The sequence below is a fragment of the Schistocerca gregaria genome, chromosome X, assembly GCF_023897955.1.
Source record: "Schistocerca gregaria isolate iqSchGreg1 chromosome X, iqSchGreg1.2, whole genome shotgun sequence".
Lineage (NCBI taxonomy): Eukaryota > Metazoa > Arthropoda > Insecta > Orthoptera > Acrididae > Schistocerca > Schistocerca gregaria.
Window position 1 is genome coordinate 599,844,333 of NC_064931.1, and position 27,856 is coordinate 599,872,188.

General features: G+C 42.6%; 1 protein-coding gene across 1 annotated transcript in view; it reads left to right on the forward strand.

Moving 5' to 3' along the window:
- LOC126297996 (KN motif and ankyrin repeat domain-containing protein 3) overlaps nucleotides 1-27,856 on the forward strand; it is a 381,284-nt gene that overhangs the window by 105,569 nt on the left and 247,859 nt on the right. The window contains exon 2 of the mRNA XM_049989312.1: nucleotides 8,172-8,238. Within this exon, the coding sequence (XP_049845269.1) occupies nucleotides 8,205-8,238 (34 nt within the window). The 5' untranslated portion in view covers nucleotides 8,172-8,204. The remainder of the gene's footprint in view (nucleotides 1-8,171; nucleotides 8,239-27,856) is intronic.

Genomic DNA, 27,856 nt, shown 5'->3' on the forward strand with positions numbered 1-27,856 from the left:
GCTGAACGTTGCAGTTTCTGTTGGCAGCACCAAGTGCCGACTACGGCAGCATTTCCCCTCCCAGGTCTCTACCCACACAAATACCAATCTTGTCATTTAGATTTTTGTCCGTCATTCTCAGCAACTGTTTTTGAAGAATACCGATGTGAAGAAGTAACACACTAGGTGCGTTAAAATTCTGTTATTTAATGCAACTGGAGTGCTATTTCCTCACCACATGAAAACACAATCACAGACGTGATGAAAGCTCAAGAAGTAGTAAGACTCCTTACACACAGTGAAAGTAAAATTATGTTCCACTACAATTTCAAAAGAGTAACTTGAAATATGTACCGAAAGTTGTGGAAAAGTTATAATATAAAATAAAAATTTCGGAACCCGATATTGCCTTTATGATATCGATATATCGGAGAAAAAATATCGCCGAAATATATCTATAATATTTTGGAAAAAATATCGATATTTTATGTATGGCCCTGCCAGATATCCCTAATTAAGTATCTCATAAGTGTGTAATTACGACATCCAAACACTTCCGACTCTAAGCTCTTCCTTTTTCTGGTGCTTTCAGTTGCTGTCATATACGTCTGTATGTGTGTTTGCTTGTGTTCACAGAAAAACATCGGGGCTCGTTATCGAATGTTCTGATACGTGACCGTACTGTAATGGGCCAGTGGTTTGGTTCTGTGTAGGATGCCTGTGAATAATGTTGTGGATCATACATTTGCATTTAAATTTATTGCGGATGTCTACGTGGTGCGGTGCAGTAAAATGATTACACACACAATGCGCGAAGAGCAGGAGAGGCCAGGCTGCTGGGCTGCTGACGTCACAGTGACGGCAGTGGAAGGCGTGATGGGCCATGCGCGCCGCCACCCGCCGTTGCGCACGGTCGCTGCTAGCTGCTCGTTCTGGTCGACCGCTTGCTGCACTGACGACGCTTCCGTGACGCTCGTTCCAGCTCCACAGGCATTGTCAAGTTTACCGAAGCTTTGTTTTTAGTTGAATGTTGTTTCTGAAACTAAATTTGTTGGCACCCGGAAATCTCTTGTGTTTTGCTGTTCATAACGTGTTAAAAGTAAACAGGAAGCTTCGTACTATTTCTAACGTAGAGATGATTCGGGGATACTTTCAGTTGTTCCCAAAAGTTGAAGTGAGGCTAGTGTCTATATCCTGAGCTACGTGCTACTGAATCTGATACTGCAGCTTCTCCACTACTGCCAACTTATTTCTGTTTACTATTACTTAAAGAGTACCGACCGCCGCCAGTGCTTTCTCACAGCGCCTGTACAAGTTACACTGATTCATTTCATATCCATAAAACGGTAAACAAGAAGTTGTTCCCAGAAACCAATTAACGGATCTGAAACTGAATTGGGCGGTGTAAAATGAGGTCGCCTTTGGGTACCGTTCTTCAATCACTACTTTCGTCACACATGTGAATAATCTGTCAACAGTAATGACTGACGAATAAAAAAAAAAGTTTGCATGTTACACAAGAGTCACTTTGAAGGATATGAAATATTATCTTCACGCATTAACGAACTGATAAGTTGATAACTTCAGAATGCGGCTAATAGGAAATGAACATGATTCTGAGGCACCTGAAATACAAATAAATACCGTCTGGAGCTCAGTTTTTCTGCATTTTAACGTACACTATGTGATCAAAAGTATCCGCAGACTCCCAAAAACACACGTTTTTCATATTAGGTACTACCAGGTACTCCATATAAGTGACCTCAGTAGTCATTGGACATCGTGAGAGAGCAGAAATGGGGCGCTCCGCGGAATTCACGGACTTCGAACGTGGTCAGGTGATTGGATGTCACTTGTGTCATACGTCTGTATGCGAGATTTCCATACTCCTAAACTTCCCTAGATCCACGGTTTCCGATGTGACAGTGAAGTGGAAACGTGAAAGGAAATGTACAGCACAAAAGCGTACAGACCGACCACGTCTATTCACTGTCAGAGACAACCAGCAGTTGAAGAGGGTCGTAATGTGTAATAGCCAGACATTTATCCAGACCGCCGGCCGTTGTGAACGAGAGGGCTCTAGGCGCTTCAGTCTGGAACCGCGCGACCGCTACGGTTTGCAGGTTCGATTCCTGCGTCGGGCATGGATGTGTGTGATGTCCTTAGGTTAGTTAGGTTTAAGTAGTTCTAAGTTCTAGGGGACTGATGACCTCAGATGTTAAATCCCACACTGCCATTTGAACCATCTATCCAGACCATCACACAGGAATTCCAAACTGCATCAGGATCCACTGCAAGTACTATGACAGTTGGGCGGAAGGTGAGAAAACTTAGATTTCATGGTCGAGAGACTGCACATACGCCACACATCACGCCGGTAAATGCCAAACGACGCCTCGCTTGGTGTAAGGAGCGTAAACACTGGACGATTGAACAGTGGAAGAACGTTGTGTGGACTGACGAATCACGGTACACAATGTGTCGATCCGGTGCCCGGTGAACGTCATCTGCCAGCGTGTGTAGTAGTTCAAGTGGATCTGAGCACTATGCGACTTAACTTCTGAGGTCATCAGTCCTCTAGAACTTAGAACTAATTAAACCTAACTAACCTAAGGACATCATACACATCCAAGCCCGAGGCTGGATTCGAACCTGCGACCGTAGGAAACCTTCCAGCATCTGACTGAACGTATGCCTGCGATACTAGAAGCAGTCATCAAGGCTAAGGGTGGGCCAACACCATATAGAATTCCAGCTTCACCGATGGAGTGCGCCACGTACTTTTAAGTCATTTTCAGCTAGGTGTCTGGATACTTTTGATTACATAGTGTGTTATTTCAGAGAGGGGACCAAAAGTAGGTAGCTTAGCTTATGTATTTTTTGTAGAGGTTTCTGCTCCGCTATTGATTTATTTACTCGTGGTGATTACAAAGTTAGACGACGAGCTCGTTTCCGCGTTTTGCCATTACAAAGCGTACCTGTGGAGATGCTATAATAGGTATAATATCGTTCCTTACACGTATGTTAGTTTCTATGTCTGCGTATGGCACATTATGCTTACGTCTTAGGTGATACGAGCCGGCTTATACTGCTTTCTGGAGAGTAAGCATCAGTTGACTTTCTGATCTTTATGATTACTTTCATTTGGGTGATGTCGGTAAAATAATTTTTGACTTTTTTTTTTTTTTTTTTTTTTTTTTTTTTTTTTTTTTTTTTTTTTTTGCAATTCCGATTCTAGCGATGCTGTATGTTTACAATGGAAAAATGGTTCAAATGGCTCTGGGCACTATGGGACTCAACTGCTGTGGTCATTAGTCCCCTAGAACTTAGAACTACTTAAACCTAACTAACCTAAGGACATCACACACATCCATGCCCGAGGCAGGATTCGAACCTGCGACCGTAGCAGTCGCACGGTTCCCGACTGCACACCTAGAACCGCGAGACCACCGCGGCCGGCTTACAATGGAAGTTATATTTAGTGGGAAGTCAGTGATTGCATTTAATTTTCAGGGACGTTGCTTTATGGTTTTACTTAAATAATAAATGTTCTATTATTTTGTACCTGTTGTGATAATTTATTATTTTAGTTTTTATGATGACAATAAAGTTTTCCAGATATTTTTTGTGTTTGAAATCTGTTCATTACGAATGTCTTCTAGATATTTTTCTGTATAAGTGTAAATCTCCATTTCCTCTAAAATGTTCATTGTGTGTCCTTTTTATTCTTTGTGTAGAATTAAACATAATAACTGACTTTCCTCAAAATATAATTTCCACTGTAAAAGTATAGCATCGCTGGAACCGGAGTTGTCAAAAAGCTGCCAAAATTATTTTACCGAGATCATACAAATGAAAGTGTTCATAACGTAACAGGAAGACAACAGATGCTTACGCTCCAAGATGTAGTATGGACCGCATCATCCCAGTTAAGACGTGAACGTACTGTCCATGTAGATATAGAAACTAACACAGGCGTACGCACAGGTACGCTTGACAATGGTAAAACGCCGAAACGAGCTCGTCGTGTAACAATGTAATCACTAGAAGTAAATAAATCACTAGGGCAGCAGAAATCTGTACCAAAAATAAAGTATGTCGTTCTTCGACCTCATGCATGCTGCGGGACCACTAGAAAAGAAATGGTTGAATATGAAATAATTTTTCGTTTTTCTTTGTTTGGATTAAGCTGTTATAATTTTTTGAGAAACTGTTCTTTATTTCTGTACTTTCAGTATTGGAGCCAGTTCGAGTAATGTTTTGAAATTAGTAGCTGATCGATTCATACAGTATTGAATTTCGAACAAGAAATGTAATCAGGATTCTGAATATTTCCAGTCATACTGCAGCTGTAGTTTCCGTTCCCGTGTGAAGTGTTTCAAAAGATTAAGAAATAGTTTTTCTACCTTTACGATAGCATCCAATCTTGCACACATACTTGCGATCAGCTGGAAAGAGTTTGCCTGATTAGTTTTTTACGTATAACCACAATAAAGGTCCGTAGCTCGTGGTCGTGCGGTAGCGTTCTCGCTTCCCGCGCCCGGGTTCCCGGGTCCGATTCCCCGCGGGGTCAGGGATTTTCTTTGCCTCGTGATGAATGAGTGTTGTGTGATGTTCTTAGGATAGTTAGGTTTAAGTAGTTCTAAGTGCTAGGGGACTGATGACCATAGCTGTTAAGTCCCATAGTGCTCAGATCCATATGAACCACAATAAATCTACGTGTAATCTGGAGAGAATTCGACGTTTTCAAAACATTGTCTTATTGTTCAGGTGGTTTCAAGACAAGAATGCGAGCCAGTTGGTTCACTGACCACGTGTTCTCGTGTTGAAACCAGTTACTCACAGACCATGCAGATGGAACAAGTGACCGAGCGAGGTGGCGCAGCGGTTAGCACACTGAACTCACATTCGGGAGCACGACAGTTCAAATCCCCATCCGGCTATCCACATTTAGGTTTTCCGTAATTTCTCTAAGTCGCTTAAAGCAAATGCCAGGACGGTTCCTTTGAAAGGGCACGGTCTATTTCCCTCTCTAGCCACTTCACATTTGAGCTTGTGCTCTGATAACCTCGACGTCTTTGTTAAACTCTGATCAGCCTTTCGAACAAGTGATATGTCAGTTGGACACACGCAAACACACACGTACTCTTCCACGTGTGCTCTTCAATTTGAATGGTCATTGTATACATCGCTCCATGCATTGAGTGAGGCGATTCAGATAGCTACCTTTGCGTCGCTGATTTGTGGGCAACTACTCACTCTCTAAACAGTTTGTTCGTCTTATACCGAGCCGCTAAAGAGCTAGGAGAAAACAGTGTTACACTGGGGAAGACTTTGGTGGTGGTAACAAGTTTATCTAATGTTTGATGATGTTTCAGATCAACATATTGCGCCAACCGGAGAACTTTTGGGCTGTGGAGGACTTCGTCATTCCTACCTCGCCATAAGAGCGAAAACAATATACTTGGGTGCTTGGAAACAAAAGTCACTCATTCAGAAGATGGCTAAAACTTACTTTTCCGCTTGCCATTACATATCTTGAAAAAATATTCTTGTGCATATAGAGGAACGTATTTAATTTTGGAGCAGGTGTTTGTATGTGCATTATCTGCAACAAGTTGAACCCATACAAGCTTTGTGATTGCTGTAACGTGGTGTCCCGAAAGTATTACACTAATTTACAGATCTATTCCAGTGAAAGTACTGCAGACGCCACTTTGAGAGAATTACAGATAAACAACAGTACAGCTGAAGATAAAAAGCCACTACACATTTAGGGATATCCTCGGGACAGTGCTAATTAGCAGAACGAATGTAAAAACTGGGTGCTGGCTAAATGTAAGACAACTTGGTAAGAGATAGGGTTGTGCATGATGTGGCCTAATGCGTGGCAGAAGGGAGGTAGCTGGGTCCCGTTGTAAGATGCCTACTCGCTTATTCATATGTATCAAGGCCACGTTCCTCTCTAAAACCTGCTGTGTTGATATAACTACGGCGATCAAACTAATGTTTATGCTACACAGCTTACAGCGGGCATCTTACTCCCAAGGAAGATGCACCTGAAAACTAAAGATGGGCCCGTGTGCCTATCAAAATCACCAAACTTGCCATTACAAGTCTTCACACTCAGTTCAAATAGATCTGAAGAGGATTCGAAAAGAGACGCTGAATTCTTCTAACTGAATCGTTTATTGCCTCTAGTGCACGGCATGGTACACTTCCCTGACGTTACTAGGCACACGTACTGACGTTCACACCTGTTATTACTGTTCTGAGGTAACCATTGCTTCTACCGACCTTTGCTAACGACTCGCTTTTAATTTTGATGAGTTCTCAAACGCGTCCACTATTACAACAACATTTAATGGAATCATAGAACTTACCACGGCATGAGGCCACGTATCGTCCAACCACGCCTGACATCCAGCCACTACTGCCCACTGCTTCTTGCCTTCCGCACCACTCGTAACCGTTGGCGCCAAACCGAGCTTCTCGATCACTGGGGGCTCCCCTGGCCGCTGTGCTAGGCCGCTACGTGTAAGGTACAGATATCGATAGTCAAGGAGTAATTATTTATGTAACTTTACAACCTCAGTTCAACAAAGGACACGCGGCACTTTTAGCTGGATATCTAACTTTCATACATTATATGTCTAAGATACCGTATGTAGATGAGATGACAATAAATGAAGTGGTGGGAAGACATGATCTCCTGGATACAGGATTACAAAGTGCCACTAAGGGAGCAATTCAGAAATATTTGCAATTCTTCAGAACCTTACGGTTTGCGTAGAATTAAGAAATGAAAACAAACGTAGTACTCTGAGTGAACTGGCTAACACATTGTCGCAAACTTTACGTCGAATGCGCACAAATATAGTGGAGGACTTGGAGCTAACCAGGGACCGAAAATGTGAGCAGCAACGTTCCTGTTGCAATGGGAACAGGAGTGCAAAGGAGGGCGAAGTGCTGCCTAGGCTCTGGATCGCGCAGGAAGTAATGGGCGACACGAGACGTCCCGTGGGTGCTGGGCTGAGCGAAAATGGGGAAAGTGGGACCGAAATGGTAGCGAAACATAGTTCCAGTAGTGCAGAACTTCAGCTTTAGCAATAAGCTTATTTCAGCATACATTGCAAGTTGGGAGATTAATGACATAAATAATCATATATATTTATTTATTAGAGATCATGGACACTTTTGTAGTTTTTACGTAGAACAACGACTGTAGACTATGACTCGCTGTGGAACGGTAGCTAATCTTGTTTAAAATCTACAGTGAACAGCGTTAAAACTCGCTACGTGCAATGACTTCGTTGTTGAGACACAGGGTTATGCAACATGGCTGAAAGTGAAGGTCACGAAATTGTGCTTGATCAAGCCAACAATCCGGTGGTGGTGTTCCTCTTTTCTAGTACACGAAAGATTGGGAGCAATTTTGACGCCCTCATAGATACAATTTTCATGTGATAATTAGGCTCCATCTTCAGCTAAAGGATTCGCCAGTATGTGCTTTTGGTACACAAATTTACGTTGGCCATATTTTAGAAGAATATATCCTATATCGCGATAAGAGGGTAGCAGCTGCTTTACCAACTGATCTGCCTTTCATGATAGGTGAAGATGAGACGTACGTGGTACGTGTTCTAAGATACGATCCACATAAATTGTTAGAAGAATTTTGTTTTTACCCAGACGGTTGGCGCATCCATTTCCCTTACGTACATGTTCAGCCAGACCATTGCCTTAACTTAATATTTTAGGCTCATATCTCACCGTTATCGACAATGCCGCTATAATTACAATAAGATAACAGTTACCTGCTTCTAACAGGACCTTGAACGCACAACTGACTTTTCCTTTATTCTGAGACAGTGTCGAGATGCGCACTTCGTCTGTTTCAGTCATCCAGTCACAACAGGAATAAACCATATACAAATACTATCAGATGCTGCTAGACTCAGTGGAAAAAACTACAGCGTTTTGTCACGAATATAATTTGATTTATCTTTGTCTTGTGTCGACAACGGAGGGTTTGTTGGCCCCGTATCCTTCAGCGCTGTCTTTGTCTGAGCGGCGTCTACGTCTGTGAAATTTCTCTTTCAGGTGTGGACGCTCGCGCGGAGAGTGGCGTGCCGTGTTTACGGGTGAGAGATAAAACGTTATCTCACTGCGCTGCCTGCTTTATGTTGCAGGTCAGTTGTGACGGTTCCCGGCCCGCTGCGAAAATGTCCGTGTGCGTGGGAGAAGACCCCGGGACAGGTAAGTCTTGCAATCTCTCACTAATAAGAATGCCTATATTATTAGGGACATATTTCGGATTCCGATAGTTGCTAAGGTAAGATATGGACAGTACGTATTCGAGACCACTCGTTTGGCTGTACTTTTCCTTCTTTTCCTGTCTTTCTACTTCATAATGCCAACGAATTCCTTCGCGACGTTCTACATTCAGTTCTTTCCTTGTATTTTTAAACAGAGATGCAGACGGGAATACGATGACCGAATATGAACTGCTATTAAGAATTATTGAGCACCCTAATAAAGCTTTATCTAAATACTTGTGTTGCCAAGGAAGGTAGAAAACTTACCTCTGTGCATCTCAATAGTTTTTAATATTACCTGAGACCAAAATAGTTGAAGAGTCACAGGAAGACGTAGGTATTTCGATGAAAATAATTTCCATTGCAAGTGAAAGCAGTATGAACAAATTTCAAATCTCATACAGTACTATAGTGTTAATTTTTATACGAATAGAATGTCATAGTCATTCAAGTGACTTACATTTCTAAAAAAAAAAAAAAAAAAAAAAAAAAAAAAAAAAAAAAAAAAAATGATGAGTCACATGCAAACAACATAACTAGCTTTCAGAAAGTGCATTGTTCAATTAACAATCATATAAAATTTTTAAGAACAAATATTATGGTAAAGGATAAAATGACAAAAGTAATGCAGCCGTTACCACAGTTTTATTTTACACTCTCCTAGGGTTCTGTTTTATCATGTGAGTGAAAACTAGTTGTCGATGGAACTATACAGGACGACAGTGGCAGATATAGAAAACCTCAAGGAGGGGGCGCTAAAAATAATCTTGAGCTACCTTTACTTTAACTATAATAAAAATAATCGAGTCACATGCAAAGTTTAAGAAAGTTTTATTTAAACTTATTATACACATTTACAAGACATGCAATCTCACAACATAAAAAATTTACAATTGTTTCTCTTCCTTAAATGATGAATTCAATGGACCTAGTCTTCCTAGCAAATTGGTTTATTACATCATCAGTACAGCAATCAATGTCAGGGTGAGGGGTCAATAGAGATAAGCCATTAAGTCGATCGTCCAGGAGGATTCCCCCTCCATTGTCGACCTCAGCCATCTTTGTACGCCACGATGTTGAAAAACTTCTATCTACTGTGGCGATAGATGATGGTAGACAAAATATTTTGTACAGCGTGTGCAAAGTTGGACAGTCAGATCTAGGACGCGCGTGCTACGTAGGAAAGTACAACTACTCGATAAGTCGATTCAGTCGAATCGACTGACGAAAGAAACTAACGAATAGCGTGCCGGCTGACTGCCCGGAAAAGGGGGGAGGGGGAGAGGGGAAGGGAGCTGGCGCCCCTCGCCCCCTCCCCCCGTATGTACCTGCTACTGTAGGGTGATCAGAAAATGTCTGAAACGCTCGTAGAGATATTGCAGGGCAGGTTCTACTGAGATATAAATGTAGAGTAACAAATTCAATACGTTGCGCCGTTTCCTAATTATTTAGCATTGAAGCTAGCCACTCAGGTCGTTGGGCGCGCAAATCCAAGTTTTATGTAACCAAACAAAGCACTTGGGCAATTCTGCCCCTGACAGGCAGCTTGAATGTGAGCGTGCGATGCGCCTATTAGCTAATTTCAATGCTAAATAACTCTGAAACGGCGCAACGTATCAAATTTTTTTCTTAACATTTATGTCTGAGTACAACCTGCCCTGCAACATCCCTACAAGCGTTTCAGACATTATCTGACCGCTCTGTATAACTCACGGAATCATTATAAAAGATCTTCGTATATCCATAATTAAAACGGACGACTTGGGACGTCAGCTGGTATAATATATGTTAAAAAATGACTTAATTCCTCCAGCTGTATTAAGGTGTTGGTTTTATTGGTAACTAGTTTCCATGTTGTTACATCATCATCATCTTCAGGCCCATACTTGTTGACAGTAACCGCATGTGTCCAACACTAGTAGTCAGTGGTGAGATAGGCGTGTTCCATGCGGTTACTGTCAACTGAAGATGATGAGGTAACAACATCGAAACTAGTTGCCAATAAAATCAACACCTTAATACAGCTGGAGGAATTGCGTCATTTTTTAACGTACATTATAAAAGAAGTTACAAAAAATTAGCAAAATAAAAAATAAGGAAAGATATCTTCAGTATTTTATTCAAATGAGTAATCATGACTGAATATCTCTAAACAACAGCGAAGAACTCTTGTACACGATAAAAAGAGTTTCTGCTGGAAGCCTACTGAATTTGGAACCTGCGGTATACTGTACACAATTCTGTACAGTGATTAAGAAAATGTTACCGAAGTGAAAACCGTTCTTCACCTGAAAAGTGAGATTTATGAACTTACCTTTCAGTGAGTCCATATTATTAACCGTAAATCCATGAGAGCGTATACACTTGAGAATCGAAGGGTTAGAATTTCGAGACACTGTAAGAACGCCCTGCTCTTAGATCGCTGATGGTTCTCGTCACCGTTTCTGGGCTAAGAATGTTCTTTGTGAAGACACATAAGTATAACATAGGACATAACAGAGCGAAGATAAGCAGATTCAAGCATCACGTTCCAGCGGTCGTTAATGTGAAAATTATTCTTATAATGAAAACAGCAGAACTGTTATTGCACAAGTGTTTATTTCACCTTCAGTTCAAAGAATATTAAATATTAATTGCCGATTGTTATTATATCATCATATATAATAAAACCTTGTTTTTCTCCAAAGTTTCGATGACATGATCTATAAGCCGTGTGCTTGTCCATCAGAACTATGTAATGTAAGATGAACAAATTCTGTGTTAAAACATCTCACAAAGATCTGAGGAATGATCACAAATGATAAAGTTTGGAAATATTTGCAGATCGGTGTACGTGGTACCGAACGTTTAAAGTTGCCCAAGTTTGATAATTTATTCAGAAATAAAATAATGTTATACAGAAATGTTGATCTTACAAAAATACTTAAAGAAGGTCATAGACTCATAAATACTGAACAGTGAAAGGTAGTAGGACGCCAATAATTTAGCTATTCAATGCTCTTTCTAAAATTACAAGGACCACTTGTAGCTGAATTTTACTAAGTATAAGACTGTATCTCCTATTCCTCAGAACAGAATTCTTCCAAAACTTTCCTATCACATGAGCAAATTACCAAGTTCTATGTCCTCCTTGAGAACGACATCAAAGCAAAACTTTACTACCGCGTCCTCCATATGGCCTATACAGAAGATTTCTCGGTTCTCCTTAGGCCTACGAACCCTTAACTCATAAACTCTCACATCACTCCCGCAAATATGGAATTGAGATATTCCACCAAAAGCACAACTGTCTTACAATGTCACAAAATACACGAAATGAACCACCAATTAACTCTAAAAATCATACAAACGAGATATATATTTTAAATAAAAGCTTACTCAATAACGTTTCCAACGGTGCTAAGCACAGTATCCTTCAAATCGACCCTTCGACTTAAATAAATACATACGAATCTGGCGCACACACTCTTATAACAAAACAACATTTACGTGAGAATAAATGAAACCATCCATAAAAACCGCCATACTGCTTCATTTTATTGTGTAATGTGGAGGACTTTCCTGGTTCGACACCCGTACATGATAAAATACTTAAGACTGCAGGAACTGGAGAATGTACTGTGATATTGTTTGTAGCAATAGGAGCTAATGTACTATGCTATTACCCAACTTTATCGTTTAATATTTAATATTCAAAATGTTTGTAGAAATGTTATTAACTTTGCTGTAATCTCTAACCCCTTTGATTTTTCTTCTAAAATGGTGGTTGACATTCTATTAGATCCATTGCATTGTTGTGATTTTTTGATACGCTGGGATTTCCTCAACAATTTTGTCTTGAATCATTACAGATCATAAACGTATTTAAGAATCTCCATCTTTTGTAAGCCTTAAATTCTTTCCAATGTCCAGATTCACTAACTTCAGAAAGGCGAGCTGCCGGCACGTCTTCCATTTGTATTGGGCTAAAACCCGCTAAGCACCCCCGTTAATCTTCCCTTTGTCACTGCCTGCTCGGCCCTTGCTAGTGGAACCGCCGGCCGCCAGCCTGAGCCCTAAGCTCCTCCCTCCGGAAAATCACTGAAGTCTAACTTTGAAATATTTTCGCTAGCTTGTGATTTATCCGACATACATGTCACGCTATAGACCACGTGTGAAGCCATAAAAAATCTCAATAGTCAGATCCTGGAGAAATACTCCTAGGAACTTCTGGTCTCATTTACATTCACTGGACGGATCCACATCTCCAGTACAGTCTCTCGTGGGTCAATATGGTGTTAAAACTGAAGACAACAGGCAAAACGCCGAAATTTTAAATTCTATATTTAATAATTTGCGTACACTGGAGTATCCTATTTCCGAATCAAGATTTGTCCGTCACATATACTCACAAATGGAGAGAAATAGATTCCCACTCCTGCCCCCAATACTGAAAAACGATAAACTACGTAAAATGCCAAGAAACTAGGGCCTGTTGTAATTCGTGTTACGTATTTCACACTGACTACGTTTCGAATCTAGTCCTTTTTCTATTTCATAGTTATCGAGAATCTCTCGCTCAACGAATGGCCTCACATGACTGAAAAAAATGGCTCTGAGCACTATGGGACTTAACATCTGTGGTCATCAGTCCCCTAGAACTTAGAACTACTTAAAGCTAAGGACATCACACACATCCATGCCCGAGGCAGGATTCGAACATGCGACCGTAGCAGTCGCGCGGTTCCGGACTGAGCGCCTAGAACCGCGAGATGACTGAAAAAGACAGCAAGTTATAGATGTGGTTCAACACTTAGACCCTGTCAGCCTAGATCTCCAAAGGGCGTTCCACACCGTACCGAATTGTCGACTAATAAACAAGATACAATCATACGGAGTATCTTCGCAGATATGGGATTTATTCGATACAATTTTGACTAACATACTCCAGTTCGTTATACTGGACGAAGAAGTTTTTAACAAAAACTAAAGTAATTCGAGGGAGCTCTAAGGAAACGCAATCGGTCTGTTTAGTCTCATTACGCACTATCTGGACAAGTTATTCGGACTTCTCTATGTAATGCAGACTTGACCTCTAGGTGTCACAAGGTGGACCCTCCAGTAAAAAAGGAGACCGTAATGTGTTGTCAGTAGAGGAGCAGTAACAGCAGAATGGGTTGGTAAGCAGATCTCGAATATGGACTAGTCACTGGATATCACCTAAGCAACAAATATATCAGAGATATTTCAAAGCCAGTAATACTGCCCTGGTTGACAGTTGGTGATGTTATCGTAAAGCAGAAATGCGAAGGAACAATTGCAACCAAACCAGGACCGGGCAGACAACATGTACTGACAGACAGGGACCGTCGAGTATTAGCAAGCGAGGTGGCGCAGTGGTTAGCACACTGGACTCGAATTCGGGAGGACGACGGTTCAGTCCCGCGTCCGGCCATCCTGATTTAGGTTTTCCGTGATTTCCCTAAATCCCTCCAGACAAATGCTGGGATGGTTCCTTTGAAAGGCAAGGGCGACTTCCTTTCCCGTCCTTTCCTAATCCGATGACCTCGCTGTTTGGACTCTTCCCCCAAACAACACCCGCCCAACCCTCCCTCCTCCCCCCCCCCCCCCCTTCCGCTCGTCGAGTATTGTGCAGTGTAATTGTAAAAAGTAACATGAAATCAGCGGAACTACACTACTGAACATTAAAATTGCTACACCACGAAGATGACGTGCTACAGACGCAAAATTTAACCGACAGGAAGAAGATGCTGTGATATGCAAATAATTACCTTTTCAGAGCATTCACACAAGGTTGGCGCCGATGGCGACACCTACGACCTGCTGACACGAGGAAAGTTTCCTACCGATTTCTCATACACGAACTGCAGTTGACCGGCGTTGCCTGGTGAAACGTTGTTGTGATGCCTCGTGTAAGGAGGAGAAACGCGTACCATCACGTTTCCGACTTTACTGAAGGTCGGAATGTAACCTATCGCGATTGCGGTTTTTCGTGTCACGACATTGCTGCTCCCGTTGGTCGATATCCAATTACTGTTAGCAGAATATGGAATCGGTGGGTTCAGGAGGGTAATACGGAACGCCGTGCTGGATCCCATCAGCCTCGTATCACTAGCAGTCGCGATGACAGGCATCCTATCCGCATGACTAACAGATCGTGCAGTCACGTCTCGATCCCTGAGTCAACAGTTGTGGAAGTTTGCAAGACAACAACCACCTGCACGAACAGTTCGACGACGTTTGCAGCAGCATGGACTATCAAGTCGGAGACCGTGGCTGCAGTTACCCTTGACGCTGCATCACAGACAGGAGGGCCTGCGATGGTGTACTCAACGACGAACCTGGGTGCACGAATGGCAAAACGTCATTTTTTTCGGATGAATCCAGGTTCTGTTTACAGCATCATGATTGTTGCATCCATGTTTGGCGACATCGCGGTGAACGCACATTGGAAGTGTGTATTCGTCATCGCCATACTGGCGCTATGACCCGGCGTGATGGTACGGGGTGCCATTGGTTGTACGTCTCTGTCACCTCTTGTTCGCATTGACGGCACTTTGAACAGTGGACGTTACATTTCAGATGTGTTACGACCCGTGGCTCTACCCTTCATTCGATCCCTGCGAAACCCTACATTTCAACAGGATAATGCACGATCGCATGTTGCAGGTCCTGTACGGCCTTTCTGGATACAGAAAATGTTCGACTGTTGCCCTGGCCAGCATATTTTCCATATCTCTCACCAATTGAAAACGTCTGGTCAATGGTGGCCGAGCAACTGGCTCGTCACAATACGCCAATCACTACTCTTGATGAACTGTGGTATCGTGTTGAAGCTGCATGGGCAGCTGTACCTGTACGCACCATCCATGCTATGTTTGACTCAATGCCTAGGCGTATCAAGGCCGTTATAACGGCCAGAGGTGGTTGTTCTGGGTACTGATTTTTCAGGATCTATGCACCCAAATCGCGTGAAAATGTAATCACATGTCAGTTCTAGTTTAATATATTTGTCCAATGAATACCCGTTTATTATCTGCATTTGTTCTTGGTGTAGCAATTTTAATGGCCAGTAGTGTAGTTACTCGTGTGTTCCAAAGTGCTGCTAACAGTCCAGCTAGCGCAATGATTGTGCGCAGGGAGTTAAAAGAATGGGATACAATGGTGGAGCAGCTTCTCATATCCACACATTTATGATCAGTGCCAGGTGACGGTTTAGTTGGCGTAAAGAGCGACGCTATTGGACAATGGATGGCTGGAAACGAGTGGTTAGGAGTGATGTATGACGGTATACTCTGTGCCAATCCGATGGAAGGGTTTGGTGAATGCCTGGAGAACGTCACCTGCCATCCTGCCATCATGTTTAGTGCCAATAGTGAAATAAGGAGGAGCCGGTGTTACGGTATGGTTCCCTTATCGAGCTTAAGAAAACGCTAGCTTCTGAAGGATATGAAACGTTATAGTTTGTGTACGGCATAGAGTAGAGGAACAGTTCGGAGACAATGGTTGTTTGTATCAGCCTGACAACGAACCCTGTCATAAAGCAGCATCTGTGAGTCAATGATTTGTTAAGAATAACGTTTCTGGATCGGACTGGTCTGGTCTGCCTACAGTCCTGACCTGAACCCAATGAAACACATTTGGTATGAATTAGATTACTGTCTTCGCTTCAGACCCCAGCGTCCAACATCACTACCTTCTCTGGTTTAGGCTCTTGTCACTGAATGTCACTGGAGGAATGCTACCCATTCTGACAGCTCATTCAAAGTGTCCCCAGTAGGGACACCCTTATAGTGTACAGACGATTCGTCAGCTAGGGTCGGCAGCAGTGAGGATGCTATTACTTACAGTAAAGTAGCGCCGCTTGACAATAATATGAAAATTGGACAATGTTTTCACTTGGTGTAATGACTGCAAATCCTTTTAAATGTAGATAAACGCAAGCTGACACAATAAAGAGGAAAAATTCAATTACAAGATTAGTGGTAAACTTTTGGAGCTCACCGCACCGTTTAAATATTTAAGGGTAATGCTACGAATTGACTGAAAACAGGACGTCCATGTGGAATTAGCAGTAGGTATGATTAATGGTAAACTCAGATTTGCTGGAAAGATTCTGGGAAAGACCGGCGCGTTTGTAAAAGAAATCTCATGCAAGAAGCTTGTGCAGCCTATTGGGCTGATGCTGTTTCAGTGTGTGGATTCTTTATAAATTAGCCATAACAGAATAAATCAAACATCTTAACACGTCAGTACAGCCAAAACGATAGTGTAACAGATACGCTTAGGTAACTGAAACAGGAATCTTAAGAAGAAAGTGACATTCTCGTCAAACATTATTGGGTAAATTTGGAGGATAAATATTCGATTAAGACTACGGAAAAGTTCAGTTCATTTCATCGCGGGTGTCGCGCAAATGAACATGAGAATAAGAGAAGGGAGAATACTGCGCTTAATGAGGTATATAGTCTGTATTTTCCTTCCCTTGCTGAATAAATAAATGGAGAAGGACAGGTAGGGGCTCAAATATTAACACGAATCACCCTGCGTTATGCACTGTGAAGTGGACAGAGGGTGTAAGTGTAAATGTAATTTTATTCCATTCATTATCCAGCCAACTTTGTTCTCCTTATGTAACGACTGTAGCTTCGACAAGAATGTGAACCGATATCTTCCTTCGTCTTGATGTAAAAGTTTGGATGATGATCTCATCTGCTTCGTGAATATGTAGTTACGTAACTAAGGCTGCTTTTCCGTTTGACTAGTTCAAAAAAAAATGGTTCAAATGGCTCTGAGCACTATGGGACTTAACATCTATGGTCATCAGTCCCCTAGAACTTAGAACCACTTAAACCTAACTCACCTAAGGACACCACACAACACCCAGCCATCACGAGGCAGAGAAAATCCCTGACCCCGCCGGGAATCGAACCGGGGAACCCGGGCGCGGGAAGCGAGAACGCTACCGCACGACCACGAAATGTGGGCTGACTAGTCGGAAGTGATTTAGTGCCTAGTAAATCAGAAGTTTAAGACTGTAAGTTGATTTATTTTTTGTGAACATCCTGTATTTTTAGAGGCTCCGTACACTCTGGAAACTTTTTCTGTAAATCCGTGACACATTGCTCTTATCTGGCAGATTAAAACTGTGTGACGGGCAGTGGCTCGAGCGCAGAACATTATCTTTCACTTTTAATTCTCTTAGCGACTCTATACCTTTCTTTTTCTTACCGTCCGACCATGGCAGACTACCTGCCCCATAGCTTTACTTCCGCTACTTCGTTCCTCTTCATTACCAAATTACACTGAAGTAGCTAAAGCACGAAATGAGTAAATTATATTAGACATCATGTCCAAGAAGAGGCCATTATGTCAGTAACACAAACACCGACTGAGCATGACTTGGGCGGGAGACTGGCCGCGACAATTCAACGATTCTAACAAACTGCGGAATACTTAAATCTGCATGCCGGAAAGAGGATTTGAAGGCCTCTTCTTGTTTGCGACTCGAGTGCCTTCTATACCACTTGGCTCACTGTTCCACAGTAACATCGGTATACAAACTACAGAGAATTGTCTCAAAAGAATTCTTCACATCTTCCTCAGAGTGGTATTTCCTTACCACAAAACTGACATACCTTGAAAATATATGGAGGAGCATGAAACATGCTCCTGTGTAAGTTTTAACTAATGTTTGTGTAGTAGTTCTTTCATACCTTTCCATGAATATGTTAATTTCCTTTTCCTTACCCGTTTGATGGTAGGCACTATTGTATCTTTAACAACTGAATGACTTGACAAAGAGAAAATTAATATTCACGTTTAAATTCCTCTCAACATGAAGATGATTAGAGATGAGGTACATATTACGACTGGGTTGTAATGGAGCAAGGAATCAGCCTTAGACTTTTCAAACCAATCATTCGACTTGAGTGGTTAGGGGAAATCACTAAGAACTAAATTTGGTTAACTGAACGATTATCTGAATTCCGTTTATCTTGGCTAAGACATCAGTGCTTTAACCGCTGCCCCACCTAACTCAGTATATTCGTATCTCAGTGAAGCAGCACATAAATATAGCGTATTATTTAACTGATGGTATCCATACACTTGAGTAAATTATGAAACAGTGCAAGAAAAACACAGAACTTAAAACAGGGCCTACAGCAGGGAATTTGAAACCCGATCCTCTTGAATACGAGTCCACTGTGTTAATGTCGCGCCACATCTCTTGATTTTGATGATATATGATCTGATATATTCACGCAAATGCATTAACCTTTTTGAAAATTGCTGCACCAGTAATACTATATGTGACTGAAATTGTGAGGCGTCGGTCCATTTGGGAGCTCTTACTCGCGTTATTGTATCAAGTGCCACATAAACTAGATTCGAATTACGCGTTTTTTCGTGTAATTTTTGGTTTCAAATTGTTTAGTTATCCGCAGTGAGTGTCTAGGAGACTCAAATAATGGAATATTAGTTTGGTTTTTAATTACATGTTTCCTTTAATGTTTAAAATTTACTGTGATGCTTAATTTCCTGGAAACTGGTAGTCTGGGCAGAAGTTCTATTCTTCTTTTGGGCTGGAATAAATGGAGAATGTTGCGAGCCCCTCGTGTTTGGGCTGGCTGGCGAGGAAAGAAGGATACGAGGGAGGCACAGGCAATTTTCGCTCTCTGCGCTCGGACCTCATCTGTCTAGCCGAATCGCCTCACTTAGGAGCCTGCGTTTGGAAGATAAGAGAGTACACTGCGGCTCTGACCTCGAGATTAACACGCTGAGGTCCTAACTACGGTATAGCCAGCAGTCTGGCGCCAGTGGACGCCGTCTCGCAAACGTTTTAATGACCGAACACTGCAGGAAGCAGAACTCACAGTCGAGATAAAATCATCCCCGATATTGTGGAAATAGGACACCATTTAACGGGATCCGTCCCTGAACGGGCTGCGTTCTTAACATTCTCCGCCCCTCGCAGTATTACTAGTCGATAAAGCAAAAGTATCTCAAAATTTGCACAAGCAATTGGTGTTATTAGCAAAAGCTAATATGAGAAAATTAGACATCTACTACATTGTGATGCTGAAAACAATATTCATAAAACGCTAAATAACAGAACACTGTTTAACCGAGATTTTATTTTCTTTGGTACCACTAGACTGTACAGTTTACAAGGACAGACCATGACGTTCGGATCACGGATTTGCTTCAAACTTTTTGCACTTTTAATAGTCCATTTAACAACATAATGTGCAACAAGTAAGGCGTTCTACTTAAGCGATTTCAAGAAAATCGCAAGAGAAGTTTTAGGCGTCGCTGATGTACGCAGCATGGGCTGGCGGCGGTCATGTGGTTAGCGTTCAATCTATGTAATCCGTTTATCGTTGGATCGAAACTTGCTCATCTTACTTTTTAAATTTTTATTTTTTTTACCACTAGTCATATCATATATATATTACATCTGAAAGGTAATATACTGTAAATACTTTTTACAGTGTTCCCTCCCTTATGCATCTGTTGATGCTATCGTTGGGATTTTGTGAGAGACCATGGACGTATCTCCTAAGAAGATTTTTATTTGAGAGATCCCTTTATTCATGCTTAATTGCCTCCATAACAGCAAGGAATGCGTTTGAGTGTATTGTATGCCTGTACACTCAATTTTTGCAGATGATCGTTGAACTTATTAAATTTCTAAAGCTACTTGGCTATTTCCTAATTTTTATTATTACAACAAATATTAGCCGACCTTTATTTCTACAGGTAAATTAAAAGCACTACCAGGCGCCTTCAAACTTGAGGGACGAAGAACGAGAAATGGCTTTTCGTGAAGACGCTATTAAAATACATTCTATTGTACATCGCCAGTTTTCAGCACCGATATTTACGAAGATGTTGCGTTACACACGGTTTGCATCAAAATTGTGGGAAGAAAGAAATATTTTTTTAAAATTAAAACAAGCGTTGTTTTTCCTCAATAGCTCTGAAGATTCCTTGTACACGCAGCAAGACTGCATTCGTTCGACGTAGTAGATACTGTTTTAAACTATGTTTTCCGTGTCTGTATGAAAAATATCATCCTGCAATTTGTAATGTCGAAAGCACATCCGTACATTACCCTCACATTCTAGTATATTATAACTCACTGTATTATTATTATTCGATGTTGGTTTGAACTAGTTACTTCGAAACCTCCGTTTGGTGTTAAATTTCTTTATTATCGGCATTTCTTACACAGAATATACATACACTGATATAGAATAACACAGAAGTAACTGAGAAGCACAGGTGTTTCAAATTCCGAAAGCAAGAATTATATCATAAAATCTTTGGTAGCGAATAAGCCACAGCCTTCTACAAAGACTACGCTTGTACTAAGGTTTTGGTTGTCAGAGCCTTCTAGAGTACACCTGTGTTTACGATCCATATCTAGAAGGAAAAGAATACATGACATATTCCCAGGCGCTTTAAAATGACGGACGGGCCTGTCACCTGTGCAACATTACGTTAAAACTAAATTTAAGGAAAATGAAAATGCCCATAAACTATACATTTTTGTAATCGACATGAAATGTTCTGCTTATGGAGCAGAAATACTTTTTTCAAATTTGTAGTCATATTTCACGAGCAGGTCTCTTAAAGACTACATGTCCGATGTTTAGTTTACATTCCTGTGGGGGAGGTATAAGTATAGTGGTTCAAATGGCTCTGAGCACTACGGGACTTAACATCTATGGTCATCAGTCCCCTAGGACTAAGAACTACTTAAACTGACTAACGTAAAGACAACACACAACACCCAGCCATCACGAGGCAGAGAAAATCCCTGAGCCCGCCGGGAATCGAACCCGGGAACCCGGGCGTGGGAAGCGAGAACGCTACCGCACGACCACGAGATGTGGGCGTCGGGGAGGTAAAACGCAACTCTCTCTCTCTCTCTCTCTCTCTCTCTCTCTCTCTCTCTCTCTCTCTCTCTCTACCCCCCTTTGTGTGCGTGTGTGCGTGCGTGTGTGTGCGTGTGCGTGCGTGCGTGCGTGCGTGCGTGCGTGCGTGCGTGCGTGTGTGCGTGTGTGCGTGTGTGCGTGTGTGCGTGTGTGCGTGTGTGCGTGTGTGCGTGTGTGCGTGTGTGCGTGTGTGCGTGCGTGCGTGCGTGCGTGCGTGTGTGCGTGCGTAAGAAGACGAAAGGTATAGCAGTCGCTAAGAGAATTACAAGTGAAAGATGTTCTGCGCTCGAGCCACTGCCCGTCACACAGTTTCAATCCTCCAGATAAGAGCAATGTGTCACGGATTTACAGAAAAAGTTTCCAAAGTGTAGGGAACTCTAAAAATACAGTGCGCGTGTGCAGTTGGAGGAGTGAAAAATTTTGGCGCGCGTCTGCCTTTTTGTAAGAGCGTGTAGGATTCATTCATTCATTCATTCCTTCCTTCCTTCCTTCCTTCCTTCCTTCCTTCCTTTCCTCCCCCCCCCCCCCCTACGGTAGCCACACTGGTGGGATTATAAAACTGTGATGGAGATTTTGATTGGGAGCTGTCTGCCGCGTGATTGGCTATGGCGGAGGTAACGACGCTGCGCTCCGAGGCTATGTGGATAGCCAGAGTTTCATTTTTGTCACTTTTGTTTTGGGCTTCTGCTAGATTGCTTCGAATCGGGTTTCTCTGAGTTGGCCCTTGGGTCGAGCGCTTCATGTTCGAGCATTGATTGACAGAAGTTTTTGGTGAGCTCTGTCTTGCCAGTTTCCGAGTCATAGTTAGCCGTTTCTACTGGGAACAACTGCCGACTCCATCCGGCAGCATCGAGGGCAAGCGGATGCGAAGAGCATTAGCGAGCGATTTCCAGATGTTGCTCAGTACCAGCCGCAGGTGAAGCTCGCAGATTTAGTACGACGTCTGCAGTCGCACCCGCATACACAGGCCTCGTAAGAACACTGCGCTGTGCGAAGCATCGAATGTACAATTGAGAGAGATAGATGAATTTCAGAATAGTTAACATGGGGTTCAGCAAACAATAAGATGTCTCTAGTGGAAAACAGGACTCGAGCCTGTAATGGTGAACTTACTCTCAATTTTTCTTAAGCTTTTTCGAGTCAAGTAGTCAATAGGTAGAATTAACGTAATTTTCATTATCACATGATAAGGGAAGTTATGGTAATTGTTCCCATTGCTTAAAATCTACCACACTGTTGCTTCCTCATTTTAAATTAGATATCGTATCTTGGAGCTTTTCCTCAGATTTAACTTCGTAGTCCTGTGTTCTCACTCCGTTTTGCATGACAAATCGACCAAGACAGAATCCTTTTCAAGCATGCAAGTCGCTTGTGGCGACTCGAATATTGTCTGCACCAGCAACTTAGCGTTAGGCCCACTAGTAATTGCAGATTAAATTCCAGTTAACCTCTTAGTAGCGTTTTCCTAATGCACACGGACTTAATAAGCATTCAAGTTCGTGGGAGTCCCTGCATCACGTGATGCAGCGTGTCAGGGATTGGTACGAACATTAAGTTACGTGCAGCTCGAGTGGGTACGCTGACAAAATAAACTTTTCATCATACATAAATAATTAGGGTTACAAAGCTGCATATAATCTGTGAATTTGCGAATCCAGTATCATACAGAACACCGACGTGCTACAATAAGAGCCCCCGACCGTCTGCAGAATCACCCTCACGCGTCTTGTATGCACCTCCATAAAACGTCAACAGCTGTTGCTGTAAGAGGGTAACTAAGAAGTTCCGTCTAATCACGTCCCAGAAACGTTTGGTGGGCAAATTGTCGGTCGAAGGTGTTCATCATATAAGCAGTGATTTGCCGTTCAAGTTACCTTCAATACGTAAGAGTCGAACAACTTACAGTATCCGAAGCGTTTGTCCGTCAGGCCTCTTAGCAACGTAGGTTGTGACACGGCGACCACCACGGTAACTTATAGCACTTACGTGTCCAGTGTAGGACTGGTTGAAGCGGAATTAATTAGAAAACTTTATACTTTAACTCGCAGCACATCAGAAATGCCGTTCAAGTGCCTACTGCAGAATGAGGCTTTTACGGTTTCTAAACAATGGAAGTCGCCATACAGCCAGTGTCACGCGCTCATTCCGCAGTAGATAGTGTCAAACCGTCGATGCAGACATATGTTTATACACTCCTGGCCATTAAAATATCTACACCATGAAGATAACGTGTTACAGACGCGAAATTTAACCGACAGGAAGAAGATGCTGTGATATGCAAATGATTACCTGTTCAGAGCATTCACACAAGGTTGGCGCCGGTGGCGACACCTACAACCTGCTGACATGAGGAAAGTTTCCAACCGAATTCTCACACACGAACAGCAGTTGACCGACGTTGCCTGGTGAAACGTTGTTGTGATGCCTCGTGTAAGGAGGAGAAATACGCACCATCACGTTTCCGACTTTAGTAAAGTCGGAATGTAGCCTATCGCGATTGCGATTTATCGTATCGCGACATTACTGCTCGCGTTGGTCGAGATCCAATGACTGTTAGCAGAATATGGAATCGGTGGGTTCAGGATGGTAATACGGAACGCCGTGCTGGGTCCCAACGGCCTCGTATCACTAGCAGTCGAGATGACAGGCATCTTATCCGCATGGCTGTGCAGCCACGTATCGATCCCTGAGTCAAAAGATGGGGACGTTCGCAAGACAACAACCATCTGACGAACAGCTCGACGACGTTTGCAGCAGCATGGACTATCAGCTCGGAGACCATGGCTGCGGTTACCCTTGACGCTGCATCACAGACAAGAGCGCCTGCCTTAACGACGAACCTGGGTGCACGAATGGCAAAACTTAATTTTTTCGGATGAATCCAGATTCTGTTTACAACATCATGATGGTCGCATCCATGTTTGGAGATATCGCGGTGAACGCACATTGGAAGCGTGTATTCGTCATCGGTATACTGGCGTATCACCCAACGTGATGGTATGGGGTGCCATTGGTTACACGCCTCGGTTACCTCTTGTTCACATTGACGGCACTTTGAACAGTGGACGTTACATTTCAGATGTGTTACGACCCGTGGCTCTACTCTTCATTCGATCGCTGCGAAACCATACAGCAGGATAATGCACGACCGCATGTTGCAGGTCCTATACGACCTTTCTGGATACAGAAAATGTTCGACTGCTGACCTGGCCAGCACAGTCTTCAGATCTCTCACCAATTGGAAACGTCTGGTCAATGGTGGCCGAGCAACTGGCTCGTCACAATACGCCAGTCACTACTCTTGATGAACTGTGGTATCGAGTTGAAGCTGCGTAGGCAGCTGTACCTGTACATGCCATCCAAGCTCTGTTTGACTCAATGCCCAAGCGTATCAAGGCCGTTATTACGGCCAGAGGTGGTTGTTCTGGGTACTGATTTCTCAGGATGTATGCACCCAAATTGCGTGAAAATGTACATGTCAGTTCTAGTATAATATATTTGTCGAATGAATACCCGTTTACCATCTGCATTTCTTCTTTGTGTAGCAGTTTTAATGGCCAGTAGTGTATGTCACAGTGTTCAGCATCAAGTCAGTACTGAGGACGATGCTGTATGGTCCATTCCAGTCAAACGCACCAGATGTAGGTAATCCATTGATGATATCACAATGCGTTTTCCAGAAACGTCGCTACGTACATACATGCATCAGTGTCACAATAGGATTCTAAGAAAGAGTCGAAACGTCCCGGAATGACAAATTCAACACCTTAAGAGGTGGTAGTGTGGATCAAAGCAAGGGGAAAAAAATCAAGTAGGCCTAAACATGGTCTCTAAAAGGCGTACCTTAACCCTGTGGTGCATGAATTTCACTGCAGTGGACAACAACATTTAATGGTCAATTCTCTGGCTTTTTCAATCAGCCATGAGCCTGTAAATGTATGCAGGACAACACCAGTAGGGAGTGCCCACTGCAGTGAACTGTGTGCATTTGCAGCCTCAAGCCTGATTGAAAATGCCAAAGAAGCGACCTGTAATAGCTATCCACTGTAGTGGGCGGTATGCACCACAGGGTTAAGAGCTATGAGCACTTGTTCATTTTCGTTATTGTGAAACACATCTCTTCTGCTGCAAGCTCCTTGCTCTTACGAGAGACCTACAGAATGCAGTCAAGAAACAACAATTTTTTTTTAGTGTAATCTGCTTTCTATTACATACGACCTGCGCTTGTGAGCCATCGCTAAAGGTGGTGCTCAATATGGTGTCCATTCATAGTAAGGCATGTTTCTGTCCGACGTCTTATGGAATCAAGCAGTATCTGAAAAACTCCATGTTGGTCACCGATGCACTGGCAGGCACTGATAACGCGTTCCTGTAGTGCTCGTGCATACATGGAAGATTTCACGTGGCCCCACAACCAAAAATTCAAGCGACTGAAATCGAGGGAACGAGCTGGCCAACATATCCGAGCTCCCCGACCAATTCATTACCCATTAAATGTCTCTGTGAGTTGCTCTCTGACATTTCGGAGAAAATGGGCTGATACTCCATCATACATGGACTACATTTGCAGCCGTTGTTATAATGATAGCTCATCTAGCAGCACAGGCAAATCGTTTGATAGGAACTGGAAATACCTCGCACCAGTCAACTTGTTTAGTAGTATGTAAGCTCCTACTAGCCTGCTACCAATAATTACTGCACATAACTTGACTGAAAATCGGTTCTGATAGCTAGCTCTTCAACTGTTTGTGGATTTACTTCAGCCCACACATGGTGGTTATGAAAGCGGACAATTGCATTTCGCCTGAAGGTCGTTGCTAACAACAAAAAGCTTGTAGTAGAAGAAACTTGTTTCACAGTAGCTATTTTGTAGTGTCATGTAAGTGTTTTGCACAACTGTTAGGAAGACGTAGCTTTGATGGCAGGAGCATGCGGAACCAAGCGTGAATGTAGCCCACAGTTGCTGGCTCTTAACTTGCGAAAGCTGCTCTATGATACGCACTGCCACCGCATGTACGTCCTGCGTATACTTGCAGTTCATCTACATCCCTCATGAGTCACAAATGAACAACAATCTTAACTCAAATGTTAAAAGAGAGTAGCAGCAGGTTAGTTTAACCAGTGAAGAACGTGTTCAGAATGTTTTAATGTAGGAACTGTGTCTCTATTTGAGCTTACGGTCATTGGTTCAGTTTAATAAGACATAACCTGAAAGTGTGGCTTGAAACGTACGCTGGATTGGAATCTTATCACCGAATGATCCAAAGATCCTTTTCTCTCACTTACCGACCGGCCAGGGTGGCCGAGCGGTTCTAGGCGCTACAGTCTGGAACCGCGCGACCGCCACGGTCGCAGGTTCGAATCCTGCCTCGGGCATGGGTGTGTGTGATGTCCTTAGGTTACTTAAGTTTAAGTAGTTCGAAATTCTAGGGGACTGGTGACCTCAGAAGTTAAGTCTCATAGTGCTCAGAGCCATTTGAACCGTCTCATTTACTATGCTTGTAATCTCTGTTGCTAATTCGGGCACGTGAAAATGTGGGAACTGCATTATGATTCATATTGACAGTACATTTTCATACAATTGAATACTCGTACCGGTTTACAGGCCACAGGAAGGCGAAGCCATACCACCTGCAACAGGATTACGTCTAGAAAAGCACTGTGGCGTTCAAATCAGCCTACATGTTTTTGACTACTGTTTTTAAACACACAACTGACACAAAAAATGTTTCCATTCGAAGGTATTCGCATATTCACAAAGCGGAAATTGCAATTCCTGCTAGCAAAAGAGCTGTCCTTATAAACCCATAGAAGAAAAATTTAAAAATTGAATGACAATTTTACTTCCACTGTAGTGATTAGCTAAATATCTAAAGCTGCAGATTTTATGAGGAAAGAATTATTGCTAAGACGTGAATGATGGAAGCGGTTCATGAAACTATAAAGCTTTCATATAAAGTATGACGAAGAAAAAGGACAAACGGTTTACTCCATAAGTATGAAGATTATTCTTTTCGTTATCTTTAAGCGTAAGTGCCACAATGTCTATGGATAAGCCTACCTCTCCTCAAATTTTCTGTCGAATGGATGCTATCGCCTCAGTACTTAGTAGAGTCTGAAGTGCTGATAAAGAGGTGGCGAAAAACCTAAGCTGCGAGTCAGTCAACGATTTCTTCCTACTCACCTGAACTGGAAGAGCACTTGGTGCGACACTCAGCTTAAAATAGATCGCATATTCACGATGCCCTCCTTCCTTCCGCTCTGGTGTCCATTATCCAGCAAATACCAGGTCGAAACTTGCACAGTACTTCTCTAGTCTTGCGGAGAACCAAGAATACCCGATGATAGTCTATTATTACCATTGGGTCGTCACTCTCAAAGGTATTTTAAAGCTACTACCAGCGCCCCCTCCACTCTATCTCAAGAGAGGAATGCGTGTAGCCCTTCTAACTGTGTCTAGCGTAATCGCATGGCCAGCTGCGACATCGTTTTACAGTGTTTACGGATCGTGTATTTGAGACAGTAAGCGGGAACCACCCCGGTATTTATCTCGGCAGGAGTGGAAAATCGCCTAAAATCCTCATCCAGGCTGGTCGGCAAACCGTCCTCCGTCGC